The sequence below is a fragment of the Perissodus microlepis genome, chromosome 2 (assembly GCF_051167445.1).
Source record: "Perissodus microlepis isolate ML-2025 ecotype Zambia chromosome 2, ASM5116744v1, whole genome shotgun sequence".
In the NCBI taxonomy this organism is placed as follows: Eukaryota; Metazoa; Chordata; class Actinopteri; order Cichliformes; family Cichlidae; genus Perissodus; species Perissodus microlepis.
Genome location: NC_140462.1, coordinates 27,308,785 through 27,328,119, shown reverse-complemented (window position 1 = coordinate 27,328,119; position 19,335 = coordinate 27,308,785). Strand labels below are relative to the sequence as shown.

Here is a 19,335-nt window from a genome sequence, read left to right as displayed (position 1 = left end):
CAAGAAATAAAACAATAGACCTACTCAAGTGCCTTTGCTCACCAAAATTACATCTCCCTTCAGTCACATACTGAAAGATAGCCTACAGTTTCTACTTAAGTCATCAGCAGACATCACTTCACTGGATATCAACTGTGAAGTCATGGCAATATTATTGCCCTACTCCTGCCGATAAAGCAATAAAACAACCGCAGGGGGAATGTCCAACCTGCATTTGATGACTGCGGTGTAACAGGAACTACTATTAAGTACTACACAAGAATGCATGAACTCTCATTGGCTACAAATACCCAGACGCCTTCCAAGAACCATTTTCTTTCTTTCCAAAACCCAGCAGTCATGAAGGCCTAGATTTTGCACCATTTTAAGTAGGTTACACAAACTGTAGCTGAGCATTGTGTGTGTGTGGATGGTTCAGACCCAGAACAAAAGCGACTGCTAAACAAGCAACAAATGACACATTCATCAGGGTGAGGGATGCAGCTCCTGAGTGCAGGCCTCTGAGCCAGCTGCTGCTCGTTACAGAGCTGGATACCAGCCACAAGAGACAGGGTCTTGCGTACAAAAGGGTGACTGTTTGCTTTCTAGATTAATTTTTCAAATGACGAATGAGCCAGCGTGTGTGCGCGCATGTCTGTCAAAAAAAACTTGAGGTCTAAGCTCGTCAACTGGGACTGTGGAATGGCAGCTTCTCAGATTCAGCACGATCTTTCGCGAGAGACCATCTTAAGTCACTGGATCCATAAAGAAAACAGAAATCCAAGCCTCACTGCCCTCTCCTCAGGCTCTCCAGTAAACTCGCGCTCAACCAAACGTCTGTTCGACAGCTGCAGCGTTCCCAGCTCCAAAAAACACGAGAGAGCCAACCTCCTAAACACAAGTATGTGGAAGAGAGTGAGCTCCAACGGTCTGCAAACTCAAGTCCTGTGCAAGTGTGCTACTCTTCAATCTTTGAAAAATACTGCTGAATTCTTTGTTTGATTGTTTACAGACTCCAATATGGAGTTTAACAGTCAAAAGGCAACAACTCTTTCTGTTTTATTTTGGATAAATGTGGCTTATTCACAAGTGAGAACAGACTGAGGAGCTGAGATCTGAGAGGTTTCGGCTCAAATCTGGAGCTGATTTAACAGCGCAAAGATGCAAACAGTTGCCATGCTACGCGACCACCAGGCGAGACGCAGAAATGATTACACTTAACAATTAATTTAGGTTTGCTTGAGGCGAGGCACATGAAAACACTGCCGCCCAAACATGCCTCTGCTGACTTTCAAACGGGATGTGAAAGAGTTCCAGTCAAACCTGTTGTAGGGCAGCTGAAGAGAGCTGATGTGTTGGGGGTTGGGTTAACAGGAACATATTCACAACAAGGCCACCTGTGCAAAGGATACTACATCAATCATATAAAAACCTATGCAAAACACAGTAGAAATACTAGGTTTTTTTTCCACTAACCCACAAAGAGCTTAGTTATTATTTTGAATGGCAGAAGCTCATTAAGATGGTGACAAGAGGCTGACTCAAAGCAGAGCACCTGTCTACCCCATATGAGATATCTACTCTAAGAGACTTGTCACTGCTATTACAGCTAGCTTCTTGCAGCTGCACAGATGGCTGCAAATTTCATTCATGCCAAAGATTCTAACAGAAACCCCAAACAACAGACATAAATCATAAAAAGTAGCATGACATTTGTTCCAAGTGCACATTTATCCATTACTCCATTAAATGTTCAGACTGTCACAGTGTCCACTGTGAGTCAAATGCTAGTGTTTTCGAGTTTTAGGGAATAGGGTGATGACATCAGACAATATGAGCGAGGTGTAAACTAACTGTGGGAATTCTTTACTAGTTTACCAGTTTTGGATGTCATACAATTCTCTCAAATATTTAAAAATGTTAAAATAAGTTGCCAAGTATACATTGGCGGTTATGAATATACCTTGGCCCCCAACCTAAATAAGGGCTGTTTGGAAGTGGATATGGAATTCCCATGGAATCTGTTCCAGACTAACTGTCACTGAATCATCAAATAGAACTGATTCTTTCTGAAGATGCAACGTTGTAGCTTTGCAATAGTGGTAAGCTTCTGCAACACACCTTCTGACCATGTTTTTGTTCATCATTACACGGGTTGACCTATGAGTAACCTCATTTGGCTCTACCGCCACATGTTTCCATTCACCTGCATAAAAAAACCACTGCTCAGACTAGCTTGACAGCAATCAAGTCAAATAATCCATTATCTACGATCAACAAGTGTTGCCAGGTAGGCCTGGAAGCATTTTGGGAAGACTTCGCATGTACAGATTACAAATTCAGCATGAGGGAAGCTTTGACGGCTTGCTGCGGAATCAGGCACTTGCAAAGTCATTCTTGGCAGACAAGTGAAGAGACAGTGTGGTATATTTAAAAGATAAAATATGTCTTTAGTTGCAGCAACCAACTGAAAACCATCCCAGGAATTCTTGAAGGGTATTTTAATTAAGGCTTAATGTAAAAACCCTTCAATTAAATCAAAAACCAACAAGTCTTGCTCTGTGCCACCAAAAGAAATGTGAAAAAATAAAATAAAATCACAGGTTCATTAAAATCTGGCAGAGGCATGCCACATACCAAAGGGCATCACCTCAGGTAGGAAGAGGCCAGGTAGTTTTGTTCGCCGTGCTCACAGTCATGTGACTGCACTGCAGCACCCAAGGTGTTATAGATACAGACATGGTAGACCTGTAATTTGCCCGGCTGTCAGACGGCATGGTGGTAAAATTACAGTATTCAACAGGGATTATGGTCTCCAGCTCATCCAAAGTGAGGCTCAACATGCAGCCTCACAGACGACAACTTATACATGAATATGGACATAAATCAGTTTGTCCGTGTAAGCCAACTGAAGAAGAAGAAGAAGAAAGAAAAAAAAAAAAAAGAGGGGTAAGCTTATTAATAGCATCTTGCTTGCTTTTGTTAGCCATGGTGACACAGAATCTATAACGAAAACTAAAAAGAGAACAGAGTGAACTTTGTGTTTTAATAGCAGGAGGCATTTGTTGAACGTGATTTTGGTTTAGTGTTGAGCAATTTAGTCTCTTTGGTGAAGGCCGCAGCATGACCAAAATATGTTGGAATCAATTATTAAATTCTTTTGACTATTAACTGTGGAAGTGCTTCTTCTTTCACTGCTGAAAAATCTTGGCATTGTTAAGCTCCAAATTCATCAGTTGTTTGTGCAACCATATATCCAGTTGTCCAAACTGTGCCACAAAATGGCATTTTACTGTGGAGTCAGTAAGCAAAGCAGTTTTTGCCTCTCTTCGGGGGGCATTCCACAGCAGAAAAGAAATAAACTGTCCTTGCTACTTTATGACTGTGCTTGTCTTGTCAGTTGGCCAGTAAGATCTTGCGGTCCCTCCAGAGAGGTCTTACATTTGACCAAAAAGAAACCTTACCAAAAAACACATCTAGTGCGATGTTAAGAGTTTTGCTGACCTTTCTGTGAAGGGATTCAACCATAGGCCTCCAGACAAAGGGCTTGTTGAAGAAGTGCATGCACTTTAAAACAGAGCTGCTCTTTTCTTTTGTGGTCACTAGTGGTAAATTAGTTCAGCTTCTTGGCATGTTGGGTTAAGAAAGCTCCATTCATGGTGGACAGAACGAAGGTGGAAGATGTGGTTCAAGCCCTTGCTAGGGTGGTCTACCCTCACCCGAAAAAGACACAAATACAGGAAACAGAAACACAGTCCCACCCCAGAGTAGCACAATTTCCTGAAACTGTAGCTTTTACTACACAATAGCTGTGAAATCTAATGACTTATCTATATGCAAGCAGTCCTGCAAATTACTCTTGGTTTTTTTAAAGCAAAAATCCTCACGAGCATGAGCAAATATGTCACGTTGGGAAGGAAATGAGTAAACCCGCCATCAAAATGTCTCAAAGGATGAGTGTCTTTTTAAAGCAGCCACACACTCCTGTAACATTCCTAAGACTAAGCTGGGGTATAACCGTATTAATTAAAGCTGTGATTCATAACCAAGACAAGCTTTTATGTGAGGTTTTGTGGTGGCTACTTTCCAAGTTTTGACTGGTAGGCCCCCCTTAACGCTGGCAACGTTGCTCCTTTTCACCCACTTGAAGAAGTAAAATCGGGAAAGGAGTTAAAATAATTATGTATTTTATTACAGTGGAAATCAATCTAATTGAAGTTGCTGTAACACTCCTGAGCAGGAATGTGCTTCTTTAAGGGGAGTCATTATGTTTCACAGCTTCAGGAGCACACTGATACTATTATTATAACTACTGGCACTCCATGCCTTCTCCATCCTTCCTCATCCCTCGCTCATGTTGGCTTTTCACTCAAAATCCTAAATACAGCTTGCACGAGGTTTTGTTTTGCGTTTCCTTTAAAACAGGCTCTATCACGGTTACCTTCCTCCTCCTGTACTCGAGGATTAGTCAGAAGATGCTTGCAGACAGAAGAAAAGATTTCGGTAGCAATTCTCTCCTCACTCTGATTATCTCAGATCTTAAAAACACATGCCTTGAGCTCTCCATAAGGTTGGCTGTTAGCCGGTAATACTTGAATTAAATAAAAAAAATAAGCTAAAATATGGACATTAGGTAGGAGTTATGATTTTTGAGTGCAGATGCTTCAGCAGTAATCATCAGCAAATGAAATATTCAGCGTACAGCTCGAACATTGCACAGCGCTTTCTGGATGCTAACTGGTGGAGAGGTTTGCCTCACTGTTCCAGTGGAAGTCTTGCAGGACAGCAAGACTTCCATCCACAAGTACTGCCCATATATGTTTGTGCCAAGGTTGGCAAAAGAAAGGTAAACAGAGTGAATTTAAGTGACAGTATACAGGACCCAGATACACATGTATCTGAGACGCTGTGGCCTGTTAATCTTAAAATTTTATGGTTGGTTCTTAACCAAAAATGTTTTATCTACATTTTTTAAAGTTATTAGCAAAAAGTTAATGATGCAGTTCATTTCTGATAAATTATAAAACATAATTTTAAGCACTTTGTACCTAGAGAACAAACCAAGACTTTAGATTATCAGACTGAGGCAAAGTGTCTGCTAAAAATACCCTCGATATCGTTTACAAGTAAGAGATGGCAGTGATTATTACCTTAGTCCAGTTGTATATATTTTTTCTATTTATAGCACCAGACTGGATTTACACTTTGATCTGATGAGTCAACCCTGTCTGCATTTTTGTGTCACTGTCAGTAATGTCGTCACCGTGCTACAACTGTGACCTTAAATGACTTGTTGGCTGGATGTCACACTTTCTGACTGGGAAGAAGAAGGCCATTTTTACTTAAAGAAATGAAAAATGAAGCCTTGCTTTTCCAGAAGTAAATGTCAATATGAGCCATCCCCTTATAAAAAAATATTCATCAGCTGATCAGACACCTTCATGTAGTCCGTGCAGTACTCTCTCAAGCCCCCACACATACATGCCTGTTGAGAAACAGTGACTTTAACAAGTATGAATCAAACAGTATTGTTCAGATAGGAGCCCTTACAGTCCAGTGATGCTTTCATGTGACAGATGGAAAAATCACATGAGTCTGATTCAAATGCTATGTTGGAACTATGATTTAAAAATGGGCTGTAAGTATTTCGATGAGACCAATAGCAAAGTAGGAAGAAAAAAGAAAAAAAGATGGCAAGAGATTGAGGTTTGAGCTGAAAAAAATAAATATACACACACACACTCTCTCTCTCACACACACACACACACACACACACACACACGGGGCTGTTTTTATTTAAACACCCAACCCCCACCTTGCACCTTCATACAGCCCTCTTTTCTCTGTCCCTGCTCCACCTTCTGCTGGAGGCCTTGATAAATTGGCACAGATTCTACCCGGCTCCCAACCAAAATCGCTGCCTAAGTGTTTCCACTGCGCTACCACTACAATGCCCTTACAGTAGCACAGCTCAAAGAAAAGGTAAAGTCAGAAAAAGCAGGATTTTTTTTCGCTACAATTTGCATCTCAAGAGTGAAATTTTAGTCCAAGTCAAAGGTAAAAAGTCCGAAGCTTATTCGAATCTGAATGATCACATAACACGGGTCTGCCAGAGGGATACTGTGCAAAATTCTTGTACTCCTCACAAACTGACCACTCTTTGTTTGTGAGGCATTAGCCAAGCGGATGTGAGTGAGGCATTCTGCAGCAGAAGTCAGTATGCCTCCTTCCTGTTCGGTCTCTGAGGTGCTGAAAACTTCCCAAAGCACATTCCACTCAGAGATAGACACAAGGAATAACAGTTGAGCAAGAGACAAGGAACTCTGAGTTTTGCTCCTGGGGAATAAAGTCATCTCCTTAAAAAAAATTAAATGAGAAATTCCAGCTGAATGCACTTGCTGTGAGTCAGACTGAAGCAAATTTTGCAAAAATCAAAGGTAACAGAAAGCTTTGAGTTACTCACATAAAAGGAGTCTGAATTCTTTTAGTCATTTTAGAAGTACAGGACCAAAATTCAGGTCCAGTGAGCTCCCTTCAAAACCTTGTGGTTAAAGGTCATTCCTCAAACTTTATCAGCACTGTATTTACAAAACCACAAAGTTCGCATTACCACAAACCAGAGTATACTGGGAAACTGACAACCTCCACTGCGACTAAAACGGACGCTCATATAAAATAGTAGTTTGCTTTGCAGCGAGCATGAAAGTGAACGCTTTTGGCAGGTCACTGCCATCTCTAAATTGTAAACAATATGCAAGATATTTTTAGGGGACACTTGGCCTCAGTCTGATACTCTGAAGTTCTTTGGTCTATTTTCAGTCCACTGCTGCATGAATAAGGAGCATTCATAGTGCCATATTAATAATAAGGTACAAAAGGCAATAGAATACACTGTGAGTGAGTGAGGGAGTGTGTGTGTGCGCAAGTCCACATCCGCCTATGTGTGATGGGAAAAAAAAGAAAAAGTAAGTCTTGTAGAAGAATTTCCAGCACTGGACTAAAAGCAGAAGACTGGATCCAGACAAAACAAAGACACTGCTAAAAGCATTAGATCAAGGCTTACTGTAGTTCTGCAGGAGGATTTCAGTGCATAGACTAGATAAAGAACTGAAATAAAAGGTATTAACTGTGGAATATGTTCATAGAAATAAAAAGACATCAGCAAGTCTAAACGGAAAGGAAAAACAAAACCAAATATGTCCTTCACTCCCTTCAAGTAGGGACATCACATCTCATATGTGAGGCTGGCACTCTTTTCAAAAGTAGATTAATCTTTTTGAACCAATTGCTTGGCAATTGGAGTAAGAGCTCAACAAAAGCTTGGCCATCATCAAAGAGGCAGTAAAGAGAGAATGAGCTTCAAAAACGGAGAAAAAGAAGATAACTGCCACTTATCAGATTGTTCCACGATGAAACTCACCTCAAACCATATATAAAAAAAAAAAAAACTAAAAACAAAAAACAACAGACAAGTACAAACAAAAGAGGCGCAACAAGCAGAAACAGAACTAACATGTTCAAAAAAAAAAACAAAAAACATTTTCGTCTTTGGTATATGTCCCCCTGCTGAGTCCGCTCTGAACATGAAGTGCACACCAGATAAAATCTCACTATTGAAATTAATGATTTGGGCCAGACACAAACTGCTGCCGAAAGAAAATCAAATATAAAACTTCTTCCATCTGTGTTGTCTGTGGACACAAAGTTTTGGAAAACGCTTTAAACTAAACTGATACCAATCCACACGGGTTCCTACACAGAACCTTTTAAGTTAGAGGAAAGCGTGGGTGGGCGTGTCTTTGAAATTATGAAGTGGGCAGCCTGCATCACGGTTGGTTTGTTGGATTACACGCACGATGCCCACGAACGACTCAAAGTGAGACTCTAGTGTCCTGAATTCCTGTTTCCACTCTTATACAAACAATGACTAAGAAACAAACTCACAATGGAGAAACTAGACCCACGGAGTGGCTGGAACTTTTGCACAGAAATAATGATCAAAATAGCTGACAATTCATTTTCTTGCAGGAGACCTACAGCGGGTTAAATAAGTACTAAATGTGTTACCAGTTTTCTAAGTTAATACAAAATGTGCTATTGAGATGAAATTCTCACCAGATGTCCCATCCAATCCACACAAGCAAAGAAATCAAACCATAGATGTCCATAAAATTAAGTGTAATAATGAGAAATGACACAGTATTGAACACACTTACTGAAATGTATTTAATACTTTGTACAGAAGCCTTTGGTGATGCCTCCTGTATAGAGAAATTCTTCTCATGCATTGCTCAGGGGTGATTTTGGCCCATTCTTACACACATACCTGAAGGTTTCCTTGACCCCTTCTATGAACTTTTGTTCTTTCCATAGATTTTCAATTGGATTGAGAGCAGGTGATTGACTTGGCCATTCTAGCAGCTTTATTGTCTTTCTCTGAAACCAACAGTTTCCTCAGCTGTGTTTGGGATCATTGTTTTGGTGAAACATCCATCCTCGTTTAGTCTTCATCCTCCTGACGGCAGCAGTTTTCTATTAGGAATGTCTCTGTATATGTTTTCTATTTATCCTTCCTTTAATTATACGAAGCATGCCATTGTCGTATGCTGGAAAACAGCCCCACACCATGATGGTCCCACCTCCAAACTTATTTACTTTTGGGATGTTATGCAGTGCCTTTTGAGCTTCTCAGCAAACTTTAAACTTGCTCCAACATGCTTTTTCTTTAGCAACAAAGTCTTGTGTAGCGAGCGTGCATACAGGCCATGGTGGTTGACTGCATTTCTTATTGTTTTCTTTAAAACAATTGTTCCTGCTGATTCCAACTCTTTGTGTAGCTCTCCACAAGTGGTCCTTGGCTCCTGGAAAGCTAATCTGATAATTCTTTTCACTCCTCTGTCTGAAATCGTGCTGGGAGAACCTGGTCGTGGCCAGTTTATGGTGAAATGATATTCTTTCCACTCCTGGATTATGGCTCCAGCAGCACTTACTGGAATCTTCAAGTGGTTTTGAAATTCTTCTGCAACCAATGCCATCAGTATCTGTTGCAAAAATAAGGTTGCAAGGTCTTGCAAGAGCTCACTGGTTTTACCCATCATGGGTTGTATCTTTGGTAATGAGATACCTTTTCATAGGGACTGAACCAGCTGTTATTCATTAGCATTAAGTGGCAGGATTGCTTTCTAATTACTGATAGATTTCAGCTGCTGTCATGACTTTCTAGGTCTTTTTGCACCTCCATTTCTTCATGTGTTCAACAGCTTTTCCCTGTGTCATGTCTCATTATTGCAAACAACTTAAAATATGGACAGTTATAGTTTGATTACTTTGCATGTGTGAATTGGATTGAGGGGTTACCAACATCTGGTGAAAATTTCATGTCAATAGCACCTTTAGAAATATAGTTACTAAGAAAACTGGTGACGCGTTCATGATTTACTTTACCTGCTGTATATATGGAAAGCATATTTTAAGAGTCCTGAAAACAACTTTGAGCGTGACCTCTTAATTCTAATTACACTGTTGCATTTAATTTGGAATATATATACAGGAATACTATTTGTATTATCTAAAATGATAAGAGGCAAGCAACATAATCCACTGAAGACAAGCCAGAACATGAACAGACTGCCAAGCAAATTAATTTGCTGCTGGTGCTAGATAAAGAAGGATGCTTGTTACCTGTCCTATTAATTCTATAGGATTTTAGGCGCACATTATTTTTTTACCATGCATTTCTGTACATACTATGCACAGAGACCTAATCGCGATCATACCCGATTGTGAGAGCTCATCATGAAGAAATAACAGAACCAATGCGGGATTTAAAAGCTGGAGCACACAGAATCTGACATTTTTTTGTTGACCGTCCAGGATTCCAATATAAAATTAATAGAAATATCAGCACTACAAATAGAACTGCTTTTGGAGAATTAGATCATACAAACATAGGCATTTCATAATTTATGCAGGAACAAAAGGAAGAACACATGTAGCTTGTTCATCCCCAAACCTGACTGCAAGCACCTCCTGAGGAGGGAGCAGCACAACTATTCAGACTGCTGGGATGTTGTGTAACAGTAAAAAAGGTAAGGTGAGGGCACTAGAAGCTCCCACATTCAATGGCTTTGTAAAGTTAGACGGGGGACACGCAGCAATGTGAGTCTGCAGAAGCAACTTCCTCCCACACAGTTAGGTTTTTGATTAATATTATGCCAGCTCATTGCCACAGAGTAGGCTGCTGGCCTGACAAGGAGATAATAGCAGTGGGTATGGTACAGTGTCACAAGACAAGGAAAAGCTGCATCTCTTACAGAAGTCTGCAGTGGTGACTAATCCCTTCAGGCATGTCATAATGTTAGAAAGCATTCGAAGCAGTGACCAAAAAAAAAAAAGAATGATGCTGCAGGCTTTGTTTGTAACTGCTGTATTTTTTTTTCAAAATGTGTATTATTAAATCTGAAAAATGGTTGCCATCAAGCGGAACAAGCATACAGCAGTACTGACAATTGCAAGTACTTTCTCATACATCAAACTGTCTCTTTTCAACAGCTCAGCTCAGTTGTAATAATGGTATCACAGTGATTTTGACAATGATGTATTGATTTTTAAAAAACTACATGTAACACCCTAAAGCTTTTGGAAAATTGCCTCTACACTTGGAGAACAGTTATCTTAACTGAGCAACGAGAAAAGTTGAACCATTTACCTGTGAATAGTTTGGTAATGGCTTTGTTCTGTCGTCGTGCGGAGCAGATGAGCAGCAGCCAAGGAGGCAGAAACTCGTGGTGACTGGCCAGGAGCTCTGCAATGGTCCTGGGAGAACCTGGGGAGGACCTCTGTTCCCCCTCACCCAGCTGACTGCCTTCATCAATGGAGTCCACAAGCAGGAAGAGTGCCTGCTGAGGAGGCTTCACACTCAAGAGAGGCATGAGTACACACCTGATGAAAAAGGATGAGACATGGAAGGAGAAAGAAAAAAAAAACTGTTACAATGTTTTCATTTTTTTGATTTTGTTTAATTGATGACATAAATCATCTTCTTTCAGGGGTTGCCACTGCAGATTCTGGTCTCTAGCATACTCATCTGCATGTTCCCTTTCACTACTTCCATGAATCTTCTAATTTTCTGCTTCTTCTCCTGCCTAGCAGCTTCATATCAAACAGCCTTGGTACTCTACATATGTCCAAACCATGTTAAGCTTTACCAGCTCCACCTGTGGTGTCCCTCCAATGTACACTAATCTAATGTTGTTGGCCACTCGCAGTAAAAATCTTAAAATCTTCAGTTCTGCCACCTCCAGTTCGGCCTCCTGTCTTTTTGTAGCATGTATTTAAAGTCATGTACCTCCACTCTTTGCATCTTCCCTGTTACAACTGTCTCCCTCTCATTCACACACACATATTCTGTCTTGCCTCCACCGGCTTTCATTCCACTTCTCACTAGAGCATACCTCCAACACTCCAGACCATCTTCCATCTGCTCCCTACTCTGACTGCAGATCAGGGTCATCTACAAACATCCTAATCCATGTAGACTCTGTCCTGACATCATCTGTCAACCTATCTTGACATAAAGAGTAAAAAAAAAAAAAAAAAAAAAAAAAAAAAAAAAAAACCTACCTAAACCTTGATAGGTCAGTGCATTGTCAGTTTAATTTTTTTATGTTGGTTTAGCTAGCTAAATTCTATATTCACTCTTATTTACCCAGAAAGTGATGCATGTTTTTATTTCCCCTTCTAATGAGCTCAGATATTCATGCTTATGAAATAAAAACTGTTAGTAATAGTAATAAACATTCTATTGACATTCTCTGCACAACAAGTGCTTCGCTTCAAGATGAATACAAACAGTTGGTCTAATACAGTGAAACAGTGGCTTTACAAGGACACAAGAGTCACAACACAACCAATTTCAGTTAAACTGTTTAAATAGGGAGAGCAAAGGTGTTTAACTACATCTCCATCCAGCTCAAATTGGATCCATTAACAGGCCTGCTACCGATGATCTGCGCTCAAAGAGAGATTTACAGATGATACAATCACTATAATTCGTCCGCCTACCACTCCCCCCCCCCAGCGAAAAAACTTTGCCCGACAACTAGATTTTCAGCTTTGAGATTATGCCAAAGATGCGGAAGGAGAAAAGTGTTTTGCAACTTTAATCACAACTAAACATGGATATTTTCTTCAAGTCGAATCTCAACTGATCTCCCAATAACATTCAAATTGATGCCTGAACATTAACATCCATTAAAAAACAAACTGTAGCATTCAGTAAGAAAGCAAATGTGTATTTTAAGCATATGCCACATTAACCGTTTATGAAAGTCCAAATGTAAGTGAGGCATGATTCTGCTTCAAGGCTAATATGCAGATCACACGTAAATGTACACTGAACTAATTTTTGTTCGCAGGACTTCTGTTCCACTGTGACTGCAACTAGTTTGAATCCCCCATAAGATGTCTGCCTGGGGAAAATGTCATCTCCTAATACTCACAAAATTGCTTCCAGCTCAGCTGGCTGTGATAAAGGATCTGAGGATTTCATATTAGTGACATTTTACTCTGGGTCTAGGTTAATTAAACATTTAAAGGAGGTTGAACAAATCGATCACTCAACATAAAAACTTGACTCAAGAGTAGACGTGGCTGCGGGGCATTTGAGGATCTTTTAGGGTAGCTGCCGCGCAGATAAAAATCAGTCACCTTCCGGATGATGGGATGGTCTCTTTAACTACCACTCTTCTTTAATGGAACTGACATTGCTTGTAAGCGTCGTCATAAAACACTAAGACGCAGTTTTAACAAGATGTTTTTTTGGATGTTCAACAGCCTGTCACTAACCCTGCGGCTGCAAAGACATTCCCTTTTTGAGGTTCTACCATTCAAGACCTAAATTTTAGTTCAATTTATTGTCCAAAATGAACATGGGTGCAGGAAAAGCCATGTTATTTGGGATGCAATTTCAGTCTAAAATACAAAAGACGCCACTTCTACAATTAATTCTTCTTGAATACTGAAAGAACTTTGACTAAATCTCCAAATTTTCCCACATAAAAAAAAAATCCCCAAAACTTTGATAGAATAAAAGAAAGACTTTTATGTTATGCAGAAATCCGACAATATGGGACTCGTATAACACCCCAACTTCTAGTATTCAGGAAATTAAAAGCAAATCCAATGTCTATTCTATTGTTGTTTCGATAGCCTAAGGCAATCTCTTCAAAATATGTTTTTTTTTTCTAAACAGACATAACCTCCAAATTACTGATGTTATAATTGGAAAAGTAGCAATCAATCATAATTAAAAAGCTGGAATTAAAAGTTTGTTCTCTTTTAATTGGTCATTTCAGTACCAGATTAAATCCATCCAAAGTCAACAATCAATACTTATACATGTTTCTGTGAAGCTTCAACTTTTGTTGAAGACTTTACAGAGAAATCTGAACTCTCAACAGCAAAAAACAAACAAACAAAAAAAAAAACAGAGTTATGGTTTTATAACCTTCACACTCCGCCTTTGAGAAACACAGTCAATCACTCCTTCTTATGGTCGCAGCCCGCACAGAACCTGCAGTGCCATCTGGGAGCCCTGCCAAAAGGAATGTCCATCCACAGGGGTGACTGTGTGTGTGAGTGTGTGAATAGTCATGTTTGAGGCCATGTTGCCTACTGAGACAATCAAATCCACAGCGACAGCAAGCGGTCGAAACAAAGAGCCATTCTTCTCTCACTATTCAGCTACTTTCGGGCTGTCAAAGAGTCAAAAGACAAGGACTGCAGACAAAGGAAACTTAGCGGGATGTGGGACATGGAGAGAAAATGAGCTCAGGAAAAGCTGATTTAGTTTGCCAGACAAACCTGCAGCATACCTGGACCAGAAAACCAAAAGTATTTAAGCTTCACATGGTGGTCTCTGACTTTTGTACCAACCTTTTAGTTCTTGTTCAAATCCTTAAGATATGCCCAACCCAATGCCAATTGCCATTTAAGTCTAGAGCAAAAAGGAAAAGAAAAAGTAGAAGAGGGGGATGTGAAATGCACCTAACGCAGTCACCATCTGTCATGTTGTATTCGCGACCGCGGCAGCCGTCACTCCCACCACAATGGTCAAAGCGAAGCTTCCAGTGAAACGTTCAGTGAAGACGTCTGGGGCGACAAGGCAGCGCTGGGCACCGAGCCAGTGCCTTGTAAATTTACGCAGCTCATTTTAGAGAGCTAGCCCATACCCGCACACTGTATGCACACCAAAACTATGATTAGAAAACAGCAAAAATAAGATCCATTCATGGCCTTGACACTGCTCTGTTAATTGAAGAATAACCAGCAGGTGAGTTTAGCTCTTAGCTTCAGACAGATCACAACACGGAGAGATACCGACAAAGCTTTCCTCCATAATGGCTTAAAAAGACACAAAAGTTGAAGCGAGGTCTTTGCTTTTAAAAAACAAAGCAAAAAAACCCTCTCTCTATTCATTTAGTATTGAGTCAATTTGGAGGAAGCCTGCTCAGCATCTTTGCAAAGTCAAGACAATTTAATACCACAGAGCTCAATGACAACAGCTGACTCATACACCGGCTCATCCAAACTGAAAGGGACGACTATCTTGCAGATCGTTTGCTCACAGTTTCCTTTGCGATCCGTACATTATGAATTATATTACTGCAATCATCCCGTCGAAAGTAATCACACTGACAAGAACAATAAGAGGGACTGGTGCTGTGGGCAAAATGTTCTGAACAAAGAGGCTCACACACTTTAACTGTATTCTTCCCATTATGTTGGGATCGACCATATGGTCTTGTTTCCTGCTCAATCTGTTATCATCCAACTCCAGTTTCATCTGATTGGACATAAATTGCAATTCTATGGGTTTATTACAGACTTGGGGAAAACATTTATGCACTGAAAAAAGCTGGACTTTTAAGCTTTAACAAAAACAAAAAAACGTGGTCTGATCCAGAGTGGTTACACAGGAGCAGAACAGCACTTATGTAAGCTTTGGACAGGCATATTTACATTAATTTGAGTTGAGTTATTAGACAGATAATCCTCTGAGGATGTCAACCTTGCAGCAGAAAATGAGTTGCTTTTCAAAAATACTGAAATGGGCATGATAATCATTTGTTCAAAATGACTGAGCGGAGAATTAGGTGATGTTAAAAAAAATCCCTATTAAACTCAAACAACTGTATTTTGTTGAAGTGGAATATGAGCTTAAAACATGTCATGACATTTTTCTGATTAACGGCACCATTTTATTAACATCCCCCCTGACATAAAGCTACTCTGCACACACTTCTCGCTCTCTATGTGAGCTTGTAAGAAGTAAGTACGGCCCATGATTCAATAGCTTGCAGAACCTCATTTCGCATCAATAACTTATTCTCCTCATTTTCTGAATGACTTATCAGTCTCTTATGTCGTGGTGGATGAATTCTCTTCATTACAACATTACTTCTGTCCGTTGAGGTTCACAGGCATTTAATCATAGTTCTTTTTAGCTACGAGACAGTTCATGATCAACTCCGCAAAAAAAGCCCATCACCAATTTCGCTGCCCCTCGGCCACCATGCTTGACAGGTGGTATGAGAAGTTTAAGCCAAGAATGATGACATGAGATAGCCTTTGTCAGTTGCAGTTGCCAACAACCGAGATGACAGTAAGCGTTTGGTTTTTGCCAAAGTGGTGCTTTGCCTTAAATTCAGACATCTCCACTTTGGTCTCATCTCTCCAAAGGACACAGCGGTGTATTAGGTCTGTGAAGGTTCTCAGTCATCCAGGTCATCGTAGTCAAAGGAGCTTGTAAAGAAAAGCGTCTGGACTTCTGTAAGTTACTTGAAGACGTTTCACCTTAAGGCGTCTGGGAAGGGATCTCAAAACTGCAGTTTTGAGATCCCTTCCCAGACGCCTTAACGCCCACTCACATCCTGGGCCATCTGACCTCAGGAATTCGCATGATAAGGTGGGGCCAGGTTTCACAATGAACACACCCGAAACTCTGGCTGATTGGGACCCACACCCAGTTTCACACCTTGGCTCAGGCGATTAGAGGATCATCAGGGGGTCCTTTTGTCCCTCTGTGGGGGGATACTCCCACTAGGTTTATATCTGGGACTCTCCACCATTTGACCTTAGAACTGAAGAAGCTTCTCGGATGAGAGGTGAAACGTCTTCAAGTAACTTAAAGAAGTCCAGACGCTTTTCTTTACAAGCTCCTTTGACAGCGGTGTATTAGTTTGTTCAGATCCAGCTTTGCAAGCCTTAACTGTGCTGCTATGCTGTTTTTTGAGAAAAGAGGCCTTCGCTTGACAACCTTTACAAGCAAGCCATTCTTGTTGACTCAATTTCTAATCATGCCGTGATGAACTTCAACATTTAATATGCCAATTGAGGCCTGTAGTCTGTGAGACCCAATGCTTTTGGGGTTTACCTAAAGTTTGGACTGCATAGTCCAACCTTTAGATAAATCTGTTGGGGACATCCCCTCCTGGGAAGATTGTGGCATTGTGTTAAGACACATCTGAACACCCTGACCTGTAAATGGCACAACATCACACACGCTGATGACCAAGTAATCAAGTCCATTTGATTATCAGCACATGGCTACTACTTACTGATTCTATAGGAATTAAGAGAGTAAGGATATATTTAGTTTTCACAAGACTCTTCAGGACTGTATGTTGTTTCCTGGACAGGGCTGAATTATAATAGATTTATAATTTCAATAAAAAAAAAATATGACAATTTATTATTTATCCCACCACTTTGCTCCTGACTTGGGTATTTAAATTACTTCTCGATGGATTGCCATTCCAGGTCCCCAAAGGACACAGTCTGTTGACTTCGGTGATCCCTTCACTTTTACTCCAACACCACTTTGAGGTTGACATTTCCCGTTTGGAGTAAAAAGCCAACTAAGATGGCTGCTATTAACTTCGGTGATCCTTTGACTTTTCAAATAATGTCATCGTGAACCACATTAGCACACCCACACAAACATTTTGCTTAAAACGCACCACTCTGTTCATGTCTAGCCTGACAAAGCCACCAGTATGTTGTACTAAGTGCACCAGTATGGTACATTTAGTGCTGCCTAATCAGCAAACAGACATTCGAGTTGTCTCTTAGAAAAAACAGTAAACGTGTAATCTAAATAGAGATACCCGACTGTAAAGCCTCTAAGATTGTGTTTACATCCTGTAAATATATTAAACAGATTTCTTACAAATTATCAATGTGTTCAGGACTAATTTATCTAAAATAGAAAAAAATACCACAACATAACAGAAACTGAAATTTTACACTCATCAGCCATAGCAAATAAACCACTGTCAAGAAAAGCAAACAACCTTATCGCCTCACAATCCAATATTCAGCTAGAAAACCTTGACATTCATGTGAATTCACTCATCCCAACAAATTCTTAGTGAGCATTCAATTTCCAGTGTTACTTTCAGAAGGAAAAAGGTGAGAGTTCAACAGCCTTTCAGAAGAGAGACATTATTTTTGTCAGGTGGAGGAATGGGCTAACTGTGGAAGTGTGACCTTGTCTAAATCTAAGGGTAACTAGCATCTTAACTGAAAACCCCAATCCACAAAGGCTCCAACCATCACAACTAAAAGGGATCAACTGCTGACAAATATTTCCACCCACAACCAGACAGACATATGACTACTGCCAGAACTGCAGGTGGACCTGGGGCTGGGTGACCAAATAATTTAAGTATCAGTTCTGCTTTGAATGATTATGGAAGTGGGAATAATGCGAAAATTATTACTGTCTTGCATTCGATTTTGCTATGAAGCACTTGCAGCAAATCAAGCGCACACCTTTCCTTTACAGCAGAGAAATTTAAACCCACACTAAACTCACTTGCTGCTTAGAGCAGCGTCAGCCAGGATGACGGAGAGCCTTCGGTCAACAAGACGCATCTACAGGACGTAAATCTCTCAAAGTTTCACAGTTAAAGCTGTAGGTGGGTTATTGGTTCCTTAGTGTCTCCAAACTGTTCAGGGTCTCTTACCCAATCCAACTTTCAAATGTCTGCACCAGCTCTCTAATATTCACCCACTGGCTGCTGAGCATGTCTCAAGCAGGCATCTGAGTCCACTGCCGCCTGGGGCTCTCTCTTCGCCTCATCTGCCCCCGCAGACATCCCCGGGTGGAAGCAGACTGCCAACGACCGGCGGCTGCCCTTGCGAGGCAGACTTTAGAGTCAAAGCAAAGCCTAGTTAAGGCCCAACTCCTCTACTTGATGAACTTGTGTCCACCACCACCACCACCCTTTACATCTTAATTTATTAATTTTTCAATTGAATTATATATTTTTAAAAGACTCCCTATAAAAAAGACTTTTAAAGGCAGTTTATGGAAAACCATAAAACAATAACAGAAAAAGTATGACAAAATATGTGAGTATCATTTTTGACAGCTTAATGACAACTCTAAGACTGTAGCTGATCTGGTGTATTTCTTCTTTTATTTAGAGTAATTTGAGACAGCATTATTTTTTGAACATTGTATAGTGTTTACCACATTTGCAATAGGTGGGGGTTTATGTCAGGCTATAATGTGGGCATACAGCATGAAAAGCTGCACCTGCTTGTGCCATTGGTAGAAAAATTAATTACTATATTGACGTCTTAAGTATCCCAGGATTTGGGAAAAGGGCTGTGACATCTCAGCCACGCTCCACTTCAGGCCACGCTTTAGCCTGTGGCATCAAAACAGGTGTATAAACCTTGTATCGAAGGCAGATTATCTGACATAACACAAAAGTAACAAAACAAAAATCATTTTAGAAAAGCCCTGTAAGTATTTAAAAAGTGTTTTCTTCAGCTGTTCTTTAAACCTGCTGGACAATGCAAGAATCTGATCTCGTCTTAATGGATTTGCACGATCAATTCTGCGCTGAATCCCTCAGCAGACAAATGCCTCCTGCTTGACCGAGAAATGGTGTGTTGGAGACTGCTTGGTCAGGGGGAAGTGAGAAGCATATGAAAAGAGATCCAAGTTGCTTTCATGCAAAAACAGCTACAGCTTTCAAAGGCAAGTCTGAAAATAATCTTCTTAATAGACCATTGCTAAAGTGATACATTTTAGTTAATCTAATCTTTGAGTATTATGACTTTTTTTATTTTTTATTTGAAAGCATCTCACGAGACTGATCACACACAATGACTACACTGTGTTCACTGTGTGAGAGTATTATAGTCAACTTATTACCCAAAGTAATTCCAATTGTAGTTGTTCAAAATGGACCAATTTCTTGGTAAATTATAATAAAACAGGATCTCCTCATTCAACGTTATGCATCTATATAATGATGCTGTTTAATGATTTGACAAAGT

General features: G+C 40.2%; 1 protein-coding gene across 1 annotated transcript in view; it reads right to left on the bottom strand.

Moving 5' to 3' along the window:
• The window catches only part of ankrd50 (ankyrin repeat domain 50), a 38,313-nt gene that overhangs the window by 9,292 nt on the left and 9,686 nt on the right, over positions 1-19,335 (bottom strand). The window contains exon 3 of the mRNA XM_084954018.1: positions 10,688-10,920. Coding sequence (XP_084810144.1) covers positions 10,688-10,920 — 233 coding nt within the window. The remainder of the gene's footprint in view (positions 1-10,687; positions 10,921-19,335) is intronic.